The 18,762-nt window shown below is 53.2% G+C and overlaps 1 protein-coding gene across 3 annotated transcripts in view; it reads right to left on the reverse strand.

The window, feature by feature from the left end:
* Positions 1 to 277: 277 nt before the first annotated feature.
* TMEM104 (transmembrane protein 104) overlaps positions 278 to 18,762 on the reverse strand; it is a 62,537-nt gene continuing 44,052 nt past the window's right edge. For all 3 annotated transcript variants that reach the window (XM_068151591.1, XM_068151589.1, XM_068151590.1), the window contains exon 10: positions 278 to 3,897. In XM_068151591.1, the coding sequence (XP_068007692.1) occupies positions 3,137 to 3,897 (761 nt within the window). In that variant the 3' untranslated portion in view covers positions 278 to 3,136. The remainder of the gene's footprint in view (positions 3,898 to 18,762) is intronic.

The following is an 18,762-nucleotide window of genomic DNA, read 5'->3' on the forward strand; positions in this document are numbered from 1 at the left end:
TTTTCAGTGGGGCCCAGTGACAAGAGGTGATGGGCACAAACTTGAACATAAGTTCTACATGGATGCACTTCTTTAATTTCAAGGTGATGGAGCCCTGGAGGACACTGTCCAGAGAGGTGCTGCAGTCATTCAAAACTCACCTGCACCTGTTCCTGTGTGACCTTTTCTAGGTGAACCTGCCTTGGCAGGGGGGTTGGACTGAATGATCTCCAGAGATCCCTTCCAATCCCCACCCATTCTGTGGAAGGAGGGGATAAAGAAGTCAGAGCAAAGCAGATGTATAATGTGCAGTTTATTGGTTTTAATCCCACTTTAGGAAAACTAATTACAGTCAGGACAAGCATCACATGAGAATCTGTAATAAGGAGTTGTTAGTGTTGGTAACAGCCACACAAAAATAGACTCCTTTGTGATGGGTGAGAGAGGAGGCAGCTCCTGCCCAGGCCGGGCTGGGGTCACCCAGCGTCCCCACAGCTGAGCCCTCCCCTCCCTGCTTCCTCCAGTAAATTTTAAGGCATTGCTCTGTCATGTTTGATATGAAAAATGTTCTCTCTGCTGTAGAGCTACTTTCCCTTCATCACCCCCAGCCCTGGGACAGATTTGTGGTGCTGCTGAGCAAGGACAGACTGGTTGTTCATTTCAGAAAGTGCTCGTGCTCCCTGGGGAGCAGAGTGCTCCTTGGTGAGGTACCAGGGCAAAGGATGGGAGCCCTCACCCTGCCACTGCTTCCCAACCCTGAACCCCAGCAGCTGAGAGGTAAGGCCCCTTAGAGTGCACTGCCACAAACCCTGCTGAGGAGGAGAAGAGGTCACCCAGGCCAGGGAGGAGAAGGCACATCTTTAAAGAGATGGCAGGAGAGGGGATGCCAAGCTCCCTCCCTCCTCCCACCCCAGGCAAGAAGCTATGCTGTATGAAATACAGGAGGGAGGGAGGGAGCCCAAGGGCAGCCTGAAGCGGGGAAGGGAGGATGAGAGAGGAAATAATGAGAACAGCCCCCTTCTTCTCAGGCTGGCAATGAAATGTGAAGGCAAGAGACCAAAATGGGCACTTGAAGGGACAGGGGCTGAGCCAAGATCCTTGTGAAGCACACACAGCCTGGGGCAGGTGGAGCAGTAGGAAAGGCCTCAGCCCCCTCTATAACCCTGCACCTGTGCACTTGTGCAGAGGAACAGCCCCCACAGCCTCTCCAGCTTCCCAAAGGCTCATTTCACCAGCATGAAACACCTCCCTCCAGCTCTGCCCAGCTCCCAGCTGCCTCACAGGTGGCTCCCAGCTCAGCTGCCCCCACAATTCCTCCTCCAACCTGCCTCTTCCTAAACGAGATACCAGCATTAGCTACCTGTACACCAACTTGTTCATTTGGCACTGAAGATGCCACCTCAGCTTCCCCAGAGCACTTGGGGGTGTTTAAACTCACTAGGCAAGAGCTGTTTAGGCTCAAGCTGGAGAGGAGACAAACAGTTTCTCCCCCCAACCCCGGATGCTCTCCAGGCAGCTCGGCAAGGACGCAGCGGCGGTGCTCAGGCTCGAGAGGTGCAGGGTTTTTGCTTTAAAAGCCATGAAGTGTTTTTATACAGCTCCAGGTACTTGCATATTCCCCCAGGAGGAGCACTTCAGGTCATATGGAAACCAGAAAGTCCTACTTGAAAACAGAGCTTGATTAAAAAGAGCTGCAGTTCAAAGCTTGCTTTAGCGAGCGGTGACATTTAATACGGCAGCGAGAGCAGAGGGCAAGAGGCTCTAACAGGAGTGACATGCACCTGGCTCTGAACTCCCTTTAAAAATAAGGGGAGGGGGCATTTAAAATAGTTCAGATGGAAACTTTTAAAGTAGTTCCTTTTGTCAGGAAAACCTGTGTGGTCTTTGCCCAAGGGCCTCAGAGCACAGGACCTGCTGCTGCTTGTCACCGTGTGGTGTAAGAGCGGCCACCAGCAGCCCTCAAAGCAGGGACTCACCTGGAGCACTGGCTGCTGAAGGTGACAGGCAGCCCAGTGCTCAGACAAGCTAGGCAGGATAAGCCCAGAGCCCACCATAACCCCCTGCAGAGAGAGAGGATCAGGGAGATCCAAGCTCAGTTCCAGCAGGGTTTGGTTTTGCGCTCCTACAGCACTCAGAGCTCTACCGCTGCAGGCAGGGCACTGCCACTGCCTCCTGGCACCAGCCCAGTCCCTGGAGTGAACACCCACCTTGTTTCAAGGCTAATTACCCAGCACAGGAGGCTGGGAACCAGCAGTGTGCAGAGAGCCCTCACAGGCCTTCTGCGTGTCAGGACTGGGTAATTAGCACCTCTCAGCCAGCACCAAGCCTGACCGCTGGAGCCAGGCTCTGCCTGCTTGTACCAGCACCTCGCAAAGGTGGGAAAGGGAGAAGGGCTCTGCCAGCTGGAGCTGCTGAGCTGCAAGCAGAGCCAAGGGGAGCAAGGCTGCAGATTCCTCTCCAGAGGTGAGGAGCTGTAGCCCTGTCCATCTGGGGCAGGAGAAGAGGATGAGAAGTGCGAATGTAAACTCCTGGGCTGCAAAAATCCAGCTGTAAGCTAAAGATCCCAGACCCCAGGCAATCCATGGGGCACAAGTGGGCTGATGCCTCCATAAAATGTAACAGAGCACAAAGTTGTTTTCCTCTGAATTAGGTCTATGCCCACCCTAATTTCACCCCTCACCTGGCACAGGAGGTTGGTTTGAAGGAGTCTCAGAGGAAGGAACAGACTCAGTTCTCCCAAACTCCTGCTGGATCCTGCCTCTGGCAGCAGGGGCACTCAGCCGACGAGGCTGTCTGCTCTCCTGTGTGCTGGCACCCGCAGCACACCAGAGCTGCTGTGGGGATGCAGAGTGCCATGCTCCAGCTGAGGGCTCAAGTGGCTGGACACTGGTTAACTGTGCAGGCTGCCAAGGGCTCAGCCCCATGGCTTTGTGGAAGAGGTCTGAGAACCAGGGCTCTAAGCAGGGCTGAGCCCACTCCATCCCCACCCAAAACGGAGCGAAGAAAGTCCGTGTCCAGGCCTAGCCTGCGCCACCAAGCTGATGACCTGGATGCTTCCCTTTACACCGCCTCTCCCCACCCCTCAGTCCCAGAGGGGGAGCTGCAGCGCTGGGGTCTCTGGAGCCCAGGAGGGAGCGAGCTTCCCGCCGCCCCCGCGTCAGAGCTTGGACTCGCTCAGGACGATGTTTGCAGTCACAAACACGAAGCAGGAGAAGCCCCAGATGAGCACAAAGACGATCCAGAAGGAGTGGTGGAAGGGGGAGCGGTGCTTGTTAACCGCCCCGCTGCCAAACGCCAGCTCGGTGTCCTTGCGGCTGCAGTAGGCCAGGAAGGCCGGGATGAGGTACTGGATCCCGTTCCCAGCGTAGGCTCCCGTGATGCCCACCAAAGCCTCCAGGTCGTGGGTGCAGAAAGCCACCAGCACCGGAGGCGCGAGGGTGATGGCAGGGAAGACGACCCTGTCCACCAGCCAGGGGTAGGTGCCCCCCTCCCGGTGGAACAGGGTCTTCCAGTTGTTGCGGAGGGTCACGGCGATGATGGGGAAGTTGGTGCTGATGGTGAAGACGGGGAAGAGGCCCAGGAAGTAGCGGATGAAGGCCAGGCTGGTGATGTCACAGCTGGTGAAGTTGAGCGTGTACATGTCCAGCAGCGAGTCGTTGCGGAAGCAGTATATGGCGGTGAAGGAGAGGAGGCTGTAGAAGGCCAGGATCAGGATGTAGTCGAGCAGCACCAGCCGGCTGATGTGCTGCTTCTTGGAGATGGGGGTGAGCAGGGAGGGCAGGGAGTGCTGGCACATGAAGGAGTAGACGCACACCCCGAAGAGATTGCGGATGCCTGACAGCTGGGCCATGGACGGGTGACCTTCAGCCTGGCCTCTGCTGATGCGGATGAGGGCCAGAATAATCATGAGGATGAAAGCTGCAGGGAGAGAAGGTTTCAGGTCAAGCCCAGGTCTACGCTGCCCATGACCCCCAGCCCATCAGCAGCCTTGGCACCGGCTCTGCCCTGCTCCAGAGCACCTCCTGATCTTTGCACAAGGTGCTACATCAAAGGCAGGCTGAGCAGGAATTAATCACCACCTGCTCTCAGTGCTACTCGGCAGATAAGGGAATGGGATAAGGCAGGCATCTCCCTCCAGCCTCCTCCCTGCGGGGACTCAGCCTCCCACCCCCAACAGCAAATGGTTGCTCTGGGCCTGTCAGAAGTGTAACACTAACACAGCTGAGCCCAGAGCCCTCAAGCATCTCAGCCCATGGCTGCTTCTGCCATGCACCTTGGCCAAGGGTCACCAGTTACAAAGAGCTTAGAGATGTTTGGGCTTTGACCTCTAAAAGAAGAGATCAAACCCAGCTGCAGTCAATCCCAGCAGTATTCCTACGCATTTGCAACGGGACTAAGGTCTGCAGCAGCTCACCTCCATGCACAGGCAGGTGCATGGGAGCACTACCAAGCTCTCCTGTCCCTGGGATCTGTCAAGCACGACAGAGCAAGAACCAGCCAGCCATTTCCTGGGCAGCAGGAGCAGGCTGGCTGTAGTTAATCCCAGGGTGAAGCTGGTCTGGAAGGGACTACAGCAGCACCGAACAGGCTGCTATTAAAATTCATCACTCCTAGGCACAAAGTCTGCTCCTCTAGCCTTTACCTGTGTCAGGGAGAAGCCTAACAACATTTTACAAAGCTGATCACAAAAAGCAGCGTGCTAGGGACAGGAATGAATTGAGGAGCCTGGGCTAATGCCCTTATTTACTCTGCTGCTGGAAATTCCAGCCAGCAGCAGTTACTGCTCGACTGTTATTCCTAGCATGGCACATAAAACCAGCAGAAAACCAATTCTGGTGTGTCAGAAATCACATCAGCCTGGGAAAGGATGATCATCAGCTGCAGGAGTTAACAAGGAACCGGGTAGGGGGAAAGGCTGCCTAGCAGGGCAGCGAGCAGTTAAGATTTACAGGCTGGTGCTGGCCATGGATGATGAGCCACTGTGGCTGGCACTGGGCTGGCTCCTGCACTGGTTTGAGGCATGGCAGCAGAGCTGTGAATTATCAGGTAATGGAAGAAGTAACAGAATGCTGAGGCTACTGCTACAGACAGCTCTGAGTGTCAGCAATACAAAGAGAGGAGCTAACCAGAGCAGCAGGCAAGGCAGTGTTGAATCGTTTGGTTGCAGAAGACCTCCAAGATCGTTGACTCTGTCAACCCAACACCACATGGCCATCAAACCATGGCCCCAAGTGCCATGTCTGCACATTTCTTGAATGCCTCAGGGATGGTGACTTCACCACCTCCCTGACCACTCTTGCAGCAAAGAATTTTTCCCTCCTCTCCAACCTAACCCTCCCCTGGCACAATTTCAGGCCATTTCCTTTCCTTCTGTCACCTGATACTAGGGAGAAGAGACCCACCTCACTCCAACCTCCTTTCAGGGGGTTGTAGAGAGTGACAACGTGTCCCTTCAGCCTCTTTTTCTCCAGACTAAACGATTCCAGGTGCCTCAGCACTCCTCCTGCAGCCAAGCCCACAGGAGGCTGGCCAGGGGCACTGCGAACTGAGCTGGCTCACCATGGCTTGACAGGGACATTGGCTTGCTCCATGCCCAGTACTACTCCAGGCAGCTGGTGGTGGGAAGCTTCCTGCCAAGGATGGGGCTGGCAGTTACAGACCAGTTAGTGAGCACTGCTGCTCTCCAGTGAGACCAGATTAACCTGAAGTGAAGGCTGCTCCCCAAGCCCAGGTTCTCCTCTTGCATCAATCCTCCTGCTCCTCCTGTGGCCAGCATCAGCGTCCCGCTGAGCCCTCAGCAAGCCCCACACCACACTGCACCTCCTGCTGCCTCAGGAAACCTCTTGCTTCCCAGTGACAGGGCAGAGCTAACAGCTCTCTGCAAACATTGGCCTGATGACAGCAGATCCATTCCTTCATGGCACCAGTGGGGCCAGGCCACTTTGGGAGTGCTGGGCTCTATTTACCACCCCAAGAGCAGCTGCAGAGAGCAATGGAAAGCAACCACTCATTACTCTGGGGTTGTGCAGCCCCCCTTGCCTCCACTCAAGCCAGCAAATGAGGAGCACTGAGCACTGGGAGGGTTGTGGTGCCTCCTCTCCATGGCTCCCCGGAGGGGAGATGTGTGCCAGCCGTATCCGCTACAGCAAGAGAGCTGGAAAGAGCTGTGCTCAGGTGATGTGACATTGGCTGTGCTCCCTGGGGCTGCACAGGCTACAAGGAAGAGGAGAAAATGCCCTGAACAAGAAGACAAACCAGGTTAGGTAGCTCTGGAAATACACTGAGACTGTTCCTTTCCTCCTTGTCTGAGAGAGGTGGTCAGCCTCTGCAGCCCAGTCCTGAGCTGGTCCTGGACTGGGTGGAATTCTTCCCCTGCACACCAGACAGGAAACCTCCACCTGCTCTGCTCAGCAGAGTGAAAAGTGACCTATTTCCACTCCCCAAGCTCACTCTCTCCCATCAACTCAAAGCCCCACTTTCCACAGCAGTGTTATCAGGACCAGCTCAGGGGAACTTCCAGGCTGCCAGCCCATGCTCAGAACATCTCTTCAGCCAGAGACCCACAGGTTCCCCTTTGCCCCAATGTGCTTTGCTGGTAGGAACCACTGAAAGCAGAGAATTTCTGTAGTGATGAATAGAAATCCTCGGTTTAAGCAGCTGGAATTCAAACCTTTGCTCTTCCTTAAATGCTTCATTCAAAAATGAAAGCCCTTAAAGTTACAAGGAGCTATGATGCAACACCAAGACCTCACCAAGGCAAGCTGTGCTCCCCCTGCCCCCATGCAGATGCAGGATCCTTGAGGGGTGGGTGCTGGGTAAACTGGAAACCATCCCAGCACAAAGCCAGCCCCAGAGGAGGTAACAGCAACCCTGCCCCAGCAGTTGTGTTTGCCCTCTCACTCCCTGCAGCAGCAGAAGAATCTCTCACTCCTGGAACTGGAGAGCTAGAACATTTGCATGCCAGATTTATCTGCTTGCCCCTGGGAGGAAGCAAGTCCAAAACTGCAACTCAACCCTAGTCATGCTGGATGATACATCAAGATGAAGGGAAGATGACAGACAGCTTTGAGCAGACAAGAGGCAGCTCAGGATCCTCAGGCACACTCAAAGCTCCTGCTCACACTCTCCTCTACCTGGACAGCAGGCTGAAGGCAGAGTCACACCACACCACTTCAAGTCACCTGCAGTGGCCACATCAGCTGTCCAACAGTGTTCCTGCACCACAAGGGCCCTGGCAAAGTCAGACATCAGTTCATTGAAAAAAAAAAAGAAAAAGCCTTGACCTGTTCCTCTAGAGGCAGGACAGAGGATATAAACAACAAGCCCCAGGGGGTGCTGGTGCATGAGAAGCTCAACAGGAGCTCTCAGTGTGCACTTGCAGCCCGCAAAGCCAATCAGATCCTGGGCTGCATCAGGAGAAGTGTGGCCAGCAGGTCAAGGGAGGTGATCCTCCCCCTCTACTCAGCTCTGGGGAGACTCCACCTGGAGTACTGCCTCCAGTTGTGGAGCCCCTATTACAAGAGGGATCTGGAGGTGCTGGAAGGTGTCCAGAGAAGGGCCATGAAGATGAGCAGAGGGCTGGAGCACCTCTCCTATGAGGACAGACTGAAGGAGTTGGGGCTGTTCAGTCTGCAGAAGAGAAGGCTCCAAGGTGACCTCATTGTGGCCTTCCAGTATCTGAAGGGGGTCTACAGGAAGGCTGGGGAGGGACTGCTCAGGATCTCAGGTAGTGATAGGACTAGGGGAAATGGAATGAAGCTGGAGGTGGGGAGATTCAGGCTGGAGGGGAGGAGGAAGTTCTTCCCCATGAGAGTGGTGAAGCCCTGGAATGGGTTATCCAGGGAGGTGGTTGGGGTGCCATCCCTGGAGGTGTTTAAGCCCAGGCTGGATGAGGCTCTGGCCAGGCTGATCTAGTGTGGGGTGTCCCTGCCCATGGCAGAGGGGTTGGAACTGGATGATCCTTGTGGTCCCTTCCAACCCTGACTGATACTATGATACCCTGGCCAACAGCCCCCTGAGCCACAAAATGAGGGGGGGCAACGATGCCACCATGGACTGGCAGTAGGTTACATCAAAATTAAGGTTTAAGCCACATTCTATACAAGGGCTTAAAAAGCAATCCAGGGCTTTGCTTCTCCTGATTGTTCAGTGGTGTCCAACCCCTCACACCACAGACAGGCTCAGCAGCCAGCAAGGCACAGGGGACACACTTCCTGCCTCATGTCCTCTCCTCCAGGTGTTTGAGCATCGTTGTTACTGAAGGATGTAAGTGAGGCTGCAGGGAGGAAAAAAAAACCCACAGCACAAAAAACAAAGGATGTGTATCATGAAGGAAGGGTTGTGATGAATCTCACCACAACTGCTCAGCCACCTCCCCTCCAGACCCCTTCCTTGAGGAGCAAACCCTGGCCCTTCTCAAAGCAGGCAGTTCCAGCTGCCTGTCCTGCTCCACTTGGGAGATGTCGAGTCAGAGACAGGGCAGCTCTGCTGTGGTCCTTGCAGGTGGGAGGAGGATGAATATGGATGAGCACACATCCAAGTGAGAGCACTTTGGGAAAGATGGGAGTCTGGGGAGATTAAGAAATACATTTTTGTGAACTTTGGTGGAAGTCTGAGAGAGCTGCAGAGGAGCAGGGAAGATAATTTAGCCATTGAGTGCAAGGACCGTTTTGCAGAGTCAAAGCAAACAGCTCTGGACATGAAGGATGCTGTTTGCACTCCAGCTTCATCTCTCTGCAGAAAGCCCTATTGCAGAGAAAAAGAAAGGCAAGGCTAAATCATAGCTCTTCTTGGGTTTCTTTTTCTCCCATCATGGTAGGGCTCCTGGAGGAATGTGGTGGGTTGAGAAAATTCCTCCCAACATTAAGTTTGCCAGCCCAGCCCAGCCGGAAGCAGCTGAAGCTGTGTTTACAGGCAAAACTACAATCTACAATGAAATGCCATGCATGTGTACAAAACATACAGCATCTACAAACATTTACAGGCATTTACAAGTGATAAACAGCACAAGAACCCCACTGGCCAAAACCCAGGGCAGCTAAGAGCTTCCCACTCCCTGCCCCCACCCCTACCCCCTTGGACACAAAGGGACATGAGAAAGAGCTGAGATATGTTAGACTTAGCCAAAACAATGCAGCCAAGGTCAAGCAGAAGCCAGCACAGCCCAAAGTTAGTATCTGCCAGCCCAAGGAAGCAAGGAGAGAGAGAAAGATTGCTCTGTAGAACTAGTTGAAGTCCATTATCTCTCCATGGAATTGTTCAGAGTTATTTGTATAGCTGTTTAGAGAAGGCTCCGAGGAGACCTTCTTGTGGCCTTCCAGGATCTGAAGGGAGCTACAAGAAAGCTGGGGAGGGACTTTTGAGGGTGTCAGGGAGTGATAGGACTGGGGGGAATGGAACAAAACTAGAAATGGGGAGATTCAGATTGCACGTTAGGAAGAAGTTCTTCCCCAGGAGGGTGGGGAGACACTGGCACAGGTTGCCCAGGGAGGTGGTGGCAGCCTCATCCCTGGAGGTTTTTGCAGCCAGGCTGGATGTGGCTCTGAGCAACCTGATCTAGCCTTGAACACTTAGAGGGTGGAGAGGTCCACAGCCTCCCTGGACATCCCATTCCAGAGTCTCACCACTTTTGTAGTGAAGAACTTCTTCCTAAGATCCAGTCTAAACCTACTCTCCCTCAAAGCCAGTCTCCCTTGTCCTGTGTCTAGACACCACTATGACAAGTCCCTCTGCAGCCTTTCTGCAGGCTCCCTTCAGGTATTAGAAAGCAGCTCTAAGGTCTCCCCAGAGTCTTCCCTTCTCCAGCTGAACAACCCCAGCTCCCTCAGCCCCATCCTCACAGCAGAGGTGCTCCAACCCTTGGATCATCCTTGTGGCCTTGCCTGGACTCACTCCAAAGCTTCTATATCCTTCTTACGATGGGGACAGCAGAATGGAGGTGGGGGTCTCACCTCCTCCAACCCTATCTCCAACTCTCATTCCTTCTCCCAGAAGCAAAGCTTGGTGAAACCACCACCCTACCCACCTGCCACCCTTCCTAGAGATATGGAGCAGCAGTGGCATCCAGCCACAGCACCCTGCTGCCAGGAGGGCCCACAGCCGGCTGCAGCCCTGTCCCCCAGCCTGGCCGCGCCGGCGCAGGCAGCGCCATCCGTCACAGCGGCTGCAGGGCTGGCAGAGCTCCCCTGTCGAAGCAGAGAAGCAGGATGCCAGGACATAATGATAATGAATCACCCTCCCCCACGCCTGCCACTCGCTCCCCTTTTCATACATTAAGTGGCATGATGGATTCTCCAGCAGGACAATGTTTGCATGAGCTTCTGAGCCCGTTCTCTGTGGAAGGAGGAAGAGCTCTCCCCAGCTTAACCTTGGTCTCGATGCTTCCTCAAGCCAAAACACAGCAGACCTGTCTTAACCAGAGGAACAGATCTCATTTAGCTTAACCTTAAGCAGCTCTTTCAGGAGAAAGGACATCAAACTAGGAGCATGGATGGGATCCTGTGTGACCTGCATTAGGTGATGTGTGGGAAGAGGTTGATCTACCTAACAACAGTGATCCTACTCTGGCAGTGGGGTTGGACTGGATCATCTTTTGTGGTCCCTTCCAACCCCTAACATTCTGTAAAGAGCATCTGCTCTGTGCACACTGAGCAGCACAGCACTGGGCCATAGAAACATTAAGGTTGGAGAAGACCTCCAAGAACAAGTCCAAGGGAGCCTAACCTCTGCACCCCTACTCAACACTGTAGTTGTCTACTTCACCACCACCCCCTAGGATGCTGGTGTACCCCTGTGGGAGTTTTCAACCCACCACAACCCCTTGGAGCCAGATACCTTCCATCTTCCAACTTTTGGGTAAGTTTAGGAGCCCACTGCAACTCTGGAAGTGCCAGGCATCATGGAAGCTGTGGCATCGGGCATGGCTGGAGCTCACCATGCTGGCAGAGCAATGAAGACATCAATTCTTCAATTGAAAACTCATTTACCCACTTTCTCCTGCAGAAGCTATATCCTGGCACTTAGATTCATAGAATCAGTAAGCTTGGAAGAGACCTCAAAGATCATCCAGTCCAACCTGTCACCCAACACCTCATGAGTACTAAACCATGGCAACAAGTGCCATGTTCAATCCCCTCTTGAACACCTCCAGGGACAGCGACTCCACCACCTCCCTGGGCAGCACATCCCAATGGCTAACAACTCTCTCTGGGAAGAACTTTCTCCTCACCTCCAGCCTAAACCTCCCCTGGCACAGCTTGAGACTGTGTCCTCTTGTTCTGGTGCTGGTTGCCTGGGAGAATAGACCAACCCCCTCTTGGCTACAACCTCCCTTCAGGTAGTTGCAGAGAGCAGTAAGGTCTCCCCTGAGCCTCCTCTTCTCCAGGCTGAACAACCCCAGCTCCCTCAGCCTCTCCTCATGACCTCCAGCTTGCTGTAAACTCCAGAGGACTACATTTCTCCAACCTTCAGAGGAGGTTTCTATATCAAATGGAAGTACAGAGGCAACATGAAAACCAGGTTTACTCCATCAAGATGTGGGAGCTGGAGTAGTTAAGGAACAGATTTGGCAATGACAGAGCCTAAAACACCACCCTGAGGAAGATGAAGGATTTATGAGTACAGAGACTGCAGGGAAGCAAGATGGATCTGTTCATAGAAGACAGCAATTCTCTGGAGAGAGATGCCAGAAGGAGAAGAGGAGAGAAATTACTTCCCAAAAGAAAGGTATGAGCAAAAGCTGTGGGACCTCAAAGTGGCTTCTACCAGAAAGCAGAGACTTGCAGGGACAGTGCTACCCTTCGTGCTATAAAGGCTAAGGCAGGGGACCACTGCTTGTACAGTAGTGGAAGCTCAGCCACATATGGGCATGTGAAGACCACAGAAGTGGGATGCAGCTTACAAGAAGGCAATAAAAAGCCTCTTGGGCACCTCCATTCCCCTGCCATGTCGCCCTCTCTGCTGGGCTTAGGCTAGCTCCTGCTGCAAGCACCTCCGACAACGCTGCGGCTGCCCTGGCTGCGGGCCAGGCAGAGCCCATTGTGCCCACAAACTTGATTACAAAGTACCACCAGGACTTTTGGGCTGGCAGCAGCAGTTCAGCAGGGCTGCTGTGCTCTGAAGGCATCATCATTTCCCAGCTTCAGCGTCTGGGGGGAGAGTTTGCTATGCGACAACCAAGATTTACAAGCAGCCTCCCCCGCCACAGTAACAACTTCTGCTGCGGAACCAACCCGTGGAGCTGCCCTCTCTCTCAGCCCACATCAGCTGCTCTCCACAGACATCTGCACAGCAGCAACAGTTCACAGGGAAGAAAAAAAAACACCCAAACAAACCCAAACAGCTCTCTGCACTGTAGCGTTTCTCACGGATGCTTTATCTCAACATATGGGAAGGAGAGAGCAGCCAGCGAGGCTTGTTTGCTTCTGGTGGAAAATTACCCACGTCGTTTATTGTCCTCTCTCCCCCAGTCACCTTTGGCAGGAGCACCACAAAGCCTCTGCAACCAGAACAAGGCTCTCAGCTCTGCTGTTGACTGGGTCTGTTAGCTTTGACAGTCACTTCTCTCTCCGCGTCAGGATTTACTCTCCTGTCAGAAGGGACCAGCGCCTGCTGTGGGGTCACCACCAGCCTCAGCTGGGGCTGGCCAGGCTTTGGGAAGCACTGGGTGCAGTGCACTTGTGTCCAATGGAACCCAGATGCCCTGCAACCTACTCCCATCCTGCTTTGGATCCTACTCAGTGAAGTTTGTATCCAAAGCAAACCAAACAGAGTGGAGGTTTGAATGCCTCACAGCCACTCTGACAACCTGGGCTGGGACCCATCATGGAATTGTTTTGGTTGGGAAACACCAAAGCGTTCAACCATCAACCTAAGGCCAGCATGGCCATTAAAGCACAGAATCATACAATTGTCATGGTTGGAAGGCACCTCAAGGATCAGCCAGTTCCAACTCCCTGCCATGGGCAGGGACACCTCACACTGCAGCAGGTTGCTCACAGCCACATCCAGCCTGGCTGCAAACACCTCCAGGCATGAGGCTTCCATCACCTCCCTGGGCAACCTGTGCCAGTCTCTCACCACCCTCATGGGGAACAACTTCCTAACATCCAATCTGAATCTCCTCATTTCTTGTTTTTTTCCACTCCCCCCAGTCCTATCACTCCCTGACACCCTCAAAAGACCCTCCCCAGCTTTCCTGTAGCCCTCTTCAGATACTGGAAGGCCACAATTAGGTCTCCTCGGAGCCTTCTCCAGACTGAACAGCCCCGGCTCTCTCAGTCTGTATCAAAGTGCCACATCAACACATTTCTTGAACACCTCCAGGGCTGGAGACTCCACCACCTCCCTGGGCAGCCTGTTCCAATCCCTGACCACTCTTTCAGGAAAGAAATTTTTCCTAGTATCCAACCTAAACCTCCCCTGGCCCAACTTGGGGCTGGTTCCTCTCATCCTATCACTTGATACTAAGGAGAAGACCAGACCTTTCTGCAGGGCTGAACATGTCCTTATGTTTCCAGCTCCCCTTCTCCAGCTCTCAGAGGCAGCAGCTCATCTCCTGCTGCCTGGATCAAGTGTTCTTTTCAGGAACACTTCAGGCAGGATCTCAGTGGCCCTATCCAGCACTGCATGTCACTCTCCATCTGCATCTGAAGCTAACAAGGCTCTTCCCCTCACCCAGGCACTGCTTCATCCCACTGCCCCCCACAAGCAGCACTGGGATGAGCTCCTCAGCAGACAGCCCTGAAAGCAGGCATGACAGAAGCACAGCCTTTTAGCTAACTCTTCATGAATATATTCACTTCTCTTAGTGAATTATTTACCCTAGGCTCTGGGAGCAGCTTTCTCTGCTCCAAAAGGGAGGCAGGAACGTGAAGTAACTTTGTTGAAGCAGCTTTGCCAGAATGAGCATGCAACAGCGTCCTGATTTACAGGCCAGTTCCCCCTTCCTTGCCACTCCTGGGTGCCCTGCTCTGTGAAAGAGAAGGGGTAGAGATCAGACTTGTCCCTTCTTTAGCTGCTTGCACAAAACTCCATTTCTGAGGTGGAAAAGAGGCCACCTTGAGGACTGGGGACACTGGCAGACTAAGCTCTCTGCAGGAGACTGGAAATGCAGGGCTTCAGGTAATTGTCACACCCTGTCCTGTGTCAGCCTCCTCTGTAATTCTCATTCTCTGCAGCTGAAGGGGCATAGCAGAGTGACTCCTGGTTTCCGCACCAAATCAGACCCTCTAAGGATGGCAGCTCTACCTACTATAGCAGCTGAAATCTTCCCAAGTGAGATGGTTTGAGACCAGCTCTCTGCAGAGAAGTGGTGGGGAGTAAAGAGCAGGGTTCTGGTGGAGAGAGCAGAGCTGGCAGAGAAAGTAGTGGATATGGAAAGTCAAGCACACCAGCATGCTCTAGAGAGGCCTTCCCCAGTTTCTTGCCTCAAAGCCTTCTACCAAGTGTCCTGGCAGGAGAGATAAAGAGCTTAACACAGAGTTCCTGGCCATTCTTGTCTTCTTTTTCCTCTCTCCTCTGGCCAGGGAAAAGAGTTAGGGGAAAGGATTTATTTGTGGGCATGTAGCTGTGAGACTGTAATTTGGGCAGGGCTGGGAATGGTCTGTCCCAAGGGCTGCAGTTGATTGGATAGATGGGCTATGATCTGGCTGTGCTTCAGGGAGAGAAGCAAGCCTGCAGCAAGCAAGCCCACAAGCTTCTTCCCCTCTAAAATATCTCTTTATTAAAATACAATACTTTCTAATAACTCCAATCCAGCATCCAGGGCAGCACACAGAGCAAATGTGCCACGTGGGAGCCGTCTGGGAACATTTGCTGGGGACTATTCAATAGCAGCAGCGATGATCATGCTACCAGTGTCTTGAAAGCCAACAGTCCCCACCTGTAGCGCTGGGCAGCTCAGGCTGGAGCGGGCTGCAATTAATCGGGTTAGCTGCTTAGTGCACAACAGCCCAACGTTTGCTGCTGAGCTCCACCAAGCCCCTGGCCTTTTGTTCCCTTGCCTAATCCACAGCCTTCCCCATGACGCTGCTGGACAGTTATTATCCAATGTTATCCAATAATGAAGAGGGAGGGATGTGTCCCAGGGAGCTGTGTCCCCTCCTCTGCTTCGAGAGCGCAGCAGAGCGGCCTGGCTCAGTCCCTTGTGCCCTGCGTGCCCTCCAGCAGCTCATCCCTAACACCACCCACTTGAACAGGATTGGAGAAGGGGGACACACACACACACGCACACAAACCAAACCCAGCCCAGCTAGATATTCAAGTCTCTTTAGGGAGCAATTCATCAGCACCACAGATTTAAACCCTCCAGAGAAAATGAGCCTGAAGGCCAAACAGCAGAACTGAAAATACCAACAGCTCTAATTTATTGATGGCTTGGTTGGCTTAGCCTTCTGCAAGAGATGCCCTTTTCCAAGAGCCTTGTAGAAGACCTGGAAGTGGGCTCCAAAATGGGTGAAGGGCTTAGCTTAATAACAGCTCCACACTTTTGGGAGGCTGAGGTGGAAGGGAGAAGAAAGGAAGGAAGGAATTGAAGTTTGGGGAAGAAATCCTCATCCCAAGGGGACAATTCATACTGACCTGGTCAACTAGTCTGGGGCCTGTCTCTGCTCTTAAGAGCACTGCTCAGGAGCTGGGTGAGCCAGCAAGGTTTGATCCCTAATTCAAATCAAGACTTCACTGTAAGCACCAGGGTTTCAAACAAGTAGTTTTCCTGAGCAGCCCTTTCTCCAGGAGAGCACAGCAGACATGTTCCCCATCACACCCCTCAGGGTGTCTGTGCTCAGTCTCCCAACGGCTAATGAAGCAGCCTAAGGAGTTTCTGGAGCTGGAAAAGGGCTGAGAGCTTGTGCAGGCAAATCCCTACCCAGCGACAGCTCCCAGGGAACAGAGATCTCTGAGCACAGACAGGGCCAGCAGTTCAAGCATTGACTGCTGCACTGAATTTAACCACTGGCACTCACCCATGCGAGGTGGCAATCAGTTCTGCAGCCAAGTGTGTAAGTTGTTACTCTCCAGAAGACTGCCAACAGCTCAATGCCTCTGGAAGCCCTCGCTGCCATCAACCCTGCTCCACCTGGAGATGCAGATCCACCCTCTGTGCTCTATCAGTCCTGACAGGGAAACGCCTTGCTGTGCCAGCCTGGTTTCCAGATGAGCTCACTGTGTTCAGCAGGCCCAGACAACCACAGTCCATCTGTCTGGGCTGTCTAGCAGGACAGCACTTGGGCTTGCAGCTCCTCCTTCAACTTTCTCCTTTCTGAGGCTTCAAAGGTGCCTGTCTCTGCTAGTCCCTTCCCACAGGCAGCTGAAGGGCTGATCCCGGCCACATCTTCACGTTCTTTCAGCTGGCCCTTTTTGAATTCCCAGGGTTTAGTACTGTACTTCTCAGAGACAGACTGAGTCTTGTCTGGGAGGTGTGGAAAGAGACTGCTGTAGGCTTTGTAAGCTGCTGTGCAGCCTGCGACGAGCACGCGGCTCTGGGAAGAGGCTAGTGACATTTGATTATCACTTAGATTGGGAGGAAGAGGGAAGGCAACCTTCAAAGGCAAGGCTGACACTGTTACAAACACCAGCAGAAATGACCTTCACACACAGCTAGCTCTCCCTGCTGCCAAGAACCATCCTCTCAGCCACTGTCATCTGAATCGCCAGTACACCTGGGGCACTGCAGCTTACATCAGCCGCCGCCGCTCCTCCATCCAGGGGCTCCACAGCAGGCTGGGGAGAAGGCTGCACAGAGGGGCCTGCTGTAGGCACGTTGCAGAGCTTGTGCTGGCCTCTCAGCTCAAGGGGGCCTGAGGGTTTTTTCATTTCCCCCCCCCGCCAGGATCATGATGCAAAACGTGGGGCAGCTTCCCGTCCACACCAGAGCAGCGGGCACAGATAAGCTGCAGGAGCCACTATCCCCCTGAGAAGTTTTGTATTAGCAATTCCTTCCTGTGAGGGGTGGTGAGATACTGGAACAGGGTGCCCAGGGATGTCATGGATGGTCCCTCCCTGAAGGTGTTCAAAGTCAGGCCTCCAGCAGCCTGTTTTACTGTAAGGTGTCCCTGCCCATGGTAGGGGCATTGGAGCTAGATGATCTTCAAGGTCCCTTCCAACCCATTCTATGACTCTGTGAAAGAGGTAGGCTGGCAGCTCTGTGTTCAGCTCTAGCTAGATGATCAAGGTCCCTTCCAACCCAACCCATTCTAGGACTCTGTGAAAGAGGTAGGCTGGCAGCTCTGTGTTCAGCTCTAGCTAGATGATCTTCAAGGTCCCTTCCACCCCAACCCATTCTATGACTCTGTGAAACAAAGAGGTAGGCTGGCAGCTCTGTGTTCAGCTCTAGCTAGATGATCTTCAAGGTCCCTTCCAACCCATTCTATGACTCTGTGAAACAAAGAGGTAGGCTGGCAGCTCTGTGTTCAGCTCTAGCTAGATGATCAAGGTCCCTTCCAACCCAACCCATTCTATGACTCTGTGAAACAAAGAGGTAGGCTGGCAGCTCTGTGTTCAGCTCTAGCTAGATGATCTTCAAGGTCTCTTCCACCCCAACCCCTTCTATGATTCCGTGAAGCAAAGAGGTAGGCTGACAGCTCTGTGTTCAGCTCTAGCTAGATGATCTTCAAGGTCCCTTCCACCCCAACCCATTCTATGACTCTGTGAAACAAAGAGGTAGGCTGGCAGCTCTGTGTTCAGCTCTAGCTAGATGATCTTCAAGGTCCCTTCCACCCCAACCCATTCTATGACTCTGTGAAAGAGGTAGGCTGACAGCTCTGTGTTCAGCTCTAGCTGGATGATCTTCAAGGTCCCCTCCAACCCATTCTATGACTCTGTGAAACAAAGAGGTAGGCTGGCAGCTCTGTGTTCAGCTCTACCTAGATGATCTTCAAGGTCCCTTCCACCCCAACCCCTTCTATGACTCTGTGAAGCAAAGAGGTAGGCTGGCAGCTCTGTGTTCAGCTCTAGCTAGATGATCTTCAAGGTCCCTTCCACCCCAACCCATTCTATGACTCTGTGAAACAAAGAGGTAGGCTGGCAGCTCTGTGTTCAGCTCTAGCTAGGTGATCTTCAAGGTCCCTTCCAACCCAACCCATTCTATGACTCTGTGAAACCAAGAGGTAGGCTGGCAGCTCTGTGTTCAGCTCTAGCTAGGTGATCTTCAAGGTCCCTTCCACCCCAACCCATTCTATGGCTCTGTGAAACAAAGAGGTAGGCTGACAGCTCTGTGTTCAGCTCTAGCTAGGTGATCTTCAAGGTCCCTTCCAACCCATTCTATGGCTCTGTGAAACAAAGAGGTAGGCTGACAGCTCTGTGTTCAGCTCTAGCTAGGTGATCTTCAAGGTCCCTTCCAACCCATTCTATGGCTCTGTGAAACAAAGAGGTAGGCTGGCAGCTCCGTGTTCAGCTCTAGCTAGATGATCAAGGTCCCTTCCACCCCAACCCATTCTATGACTCTGTGAAAGAGGTAGGCTGGCAGCTCTGTGTTCAGCTCTAGCTAGATGATCTTCAAGGTCCCTTCCAACCCAACCCCTTCTATGACTCTGTGAAACAAAGAGGTAGGCTGACAGCTCTGTGTTCAGCTCTAGCTAGGTGATCTTCAAGGTCCCTTCCACCCCAACCCATTCTATGACTCTGAAACAAAGAGGTAGGCTGACAGCTCTGTGTTCAGCTCTAGATGGCTTTGCAGGAGATCACCTTCACTACCACATGGCTCAAAAACAGCTAGAGGAGGATAAAGAAAAGCCATCTGTGACTCTGGAAAGGCACAGATGACGGCAGGACAACATCCCTGCATCT

This window comes from Melanerpes formicivorus, unplaced genomic scaffold (genome assembly GCF_026170545.1).
Source record: "Melanerpes formicivorus ecotype bairdi unplaced genomic scaffold, bMelFor1.0.p_v2 SCAF_21, whole genome shotgun sequence".
Classification (NCBI taxonomy): domain Eukaryota; kingdom Metazoa; phylum Chordata; class Aves; order Piciformes; family Picidae; genus Melanerpes; species Melanerpes formicivorus.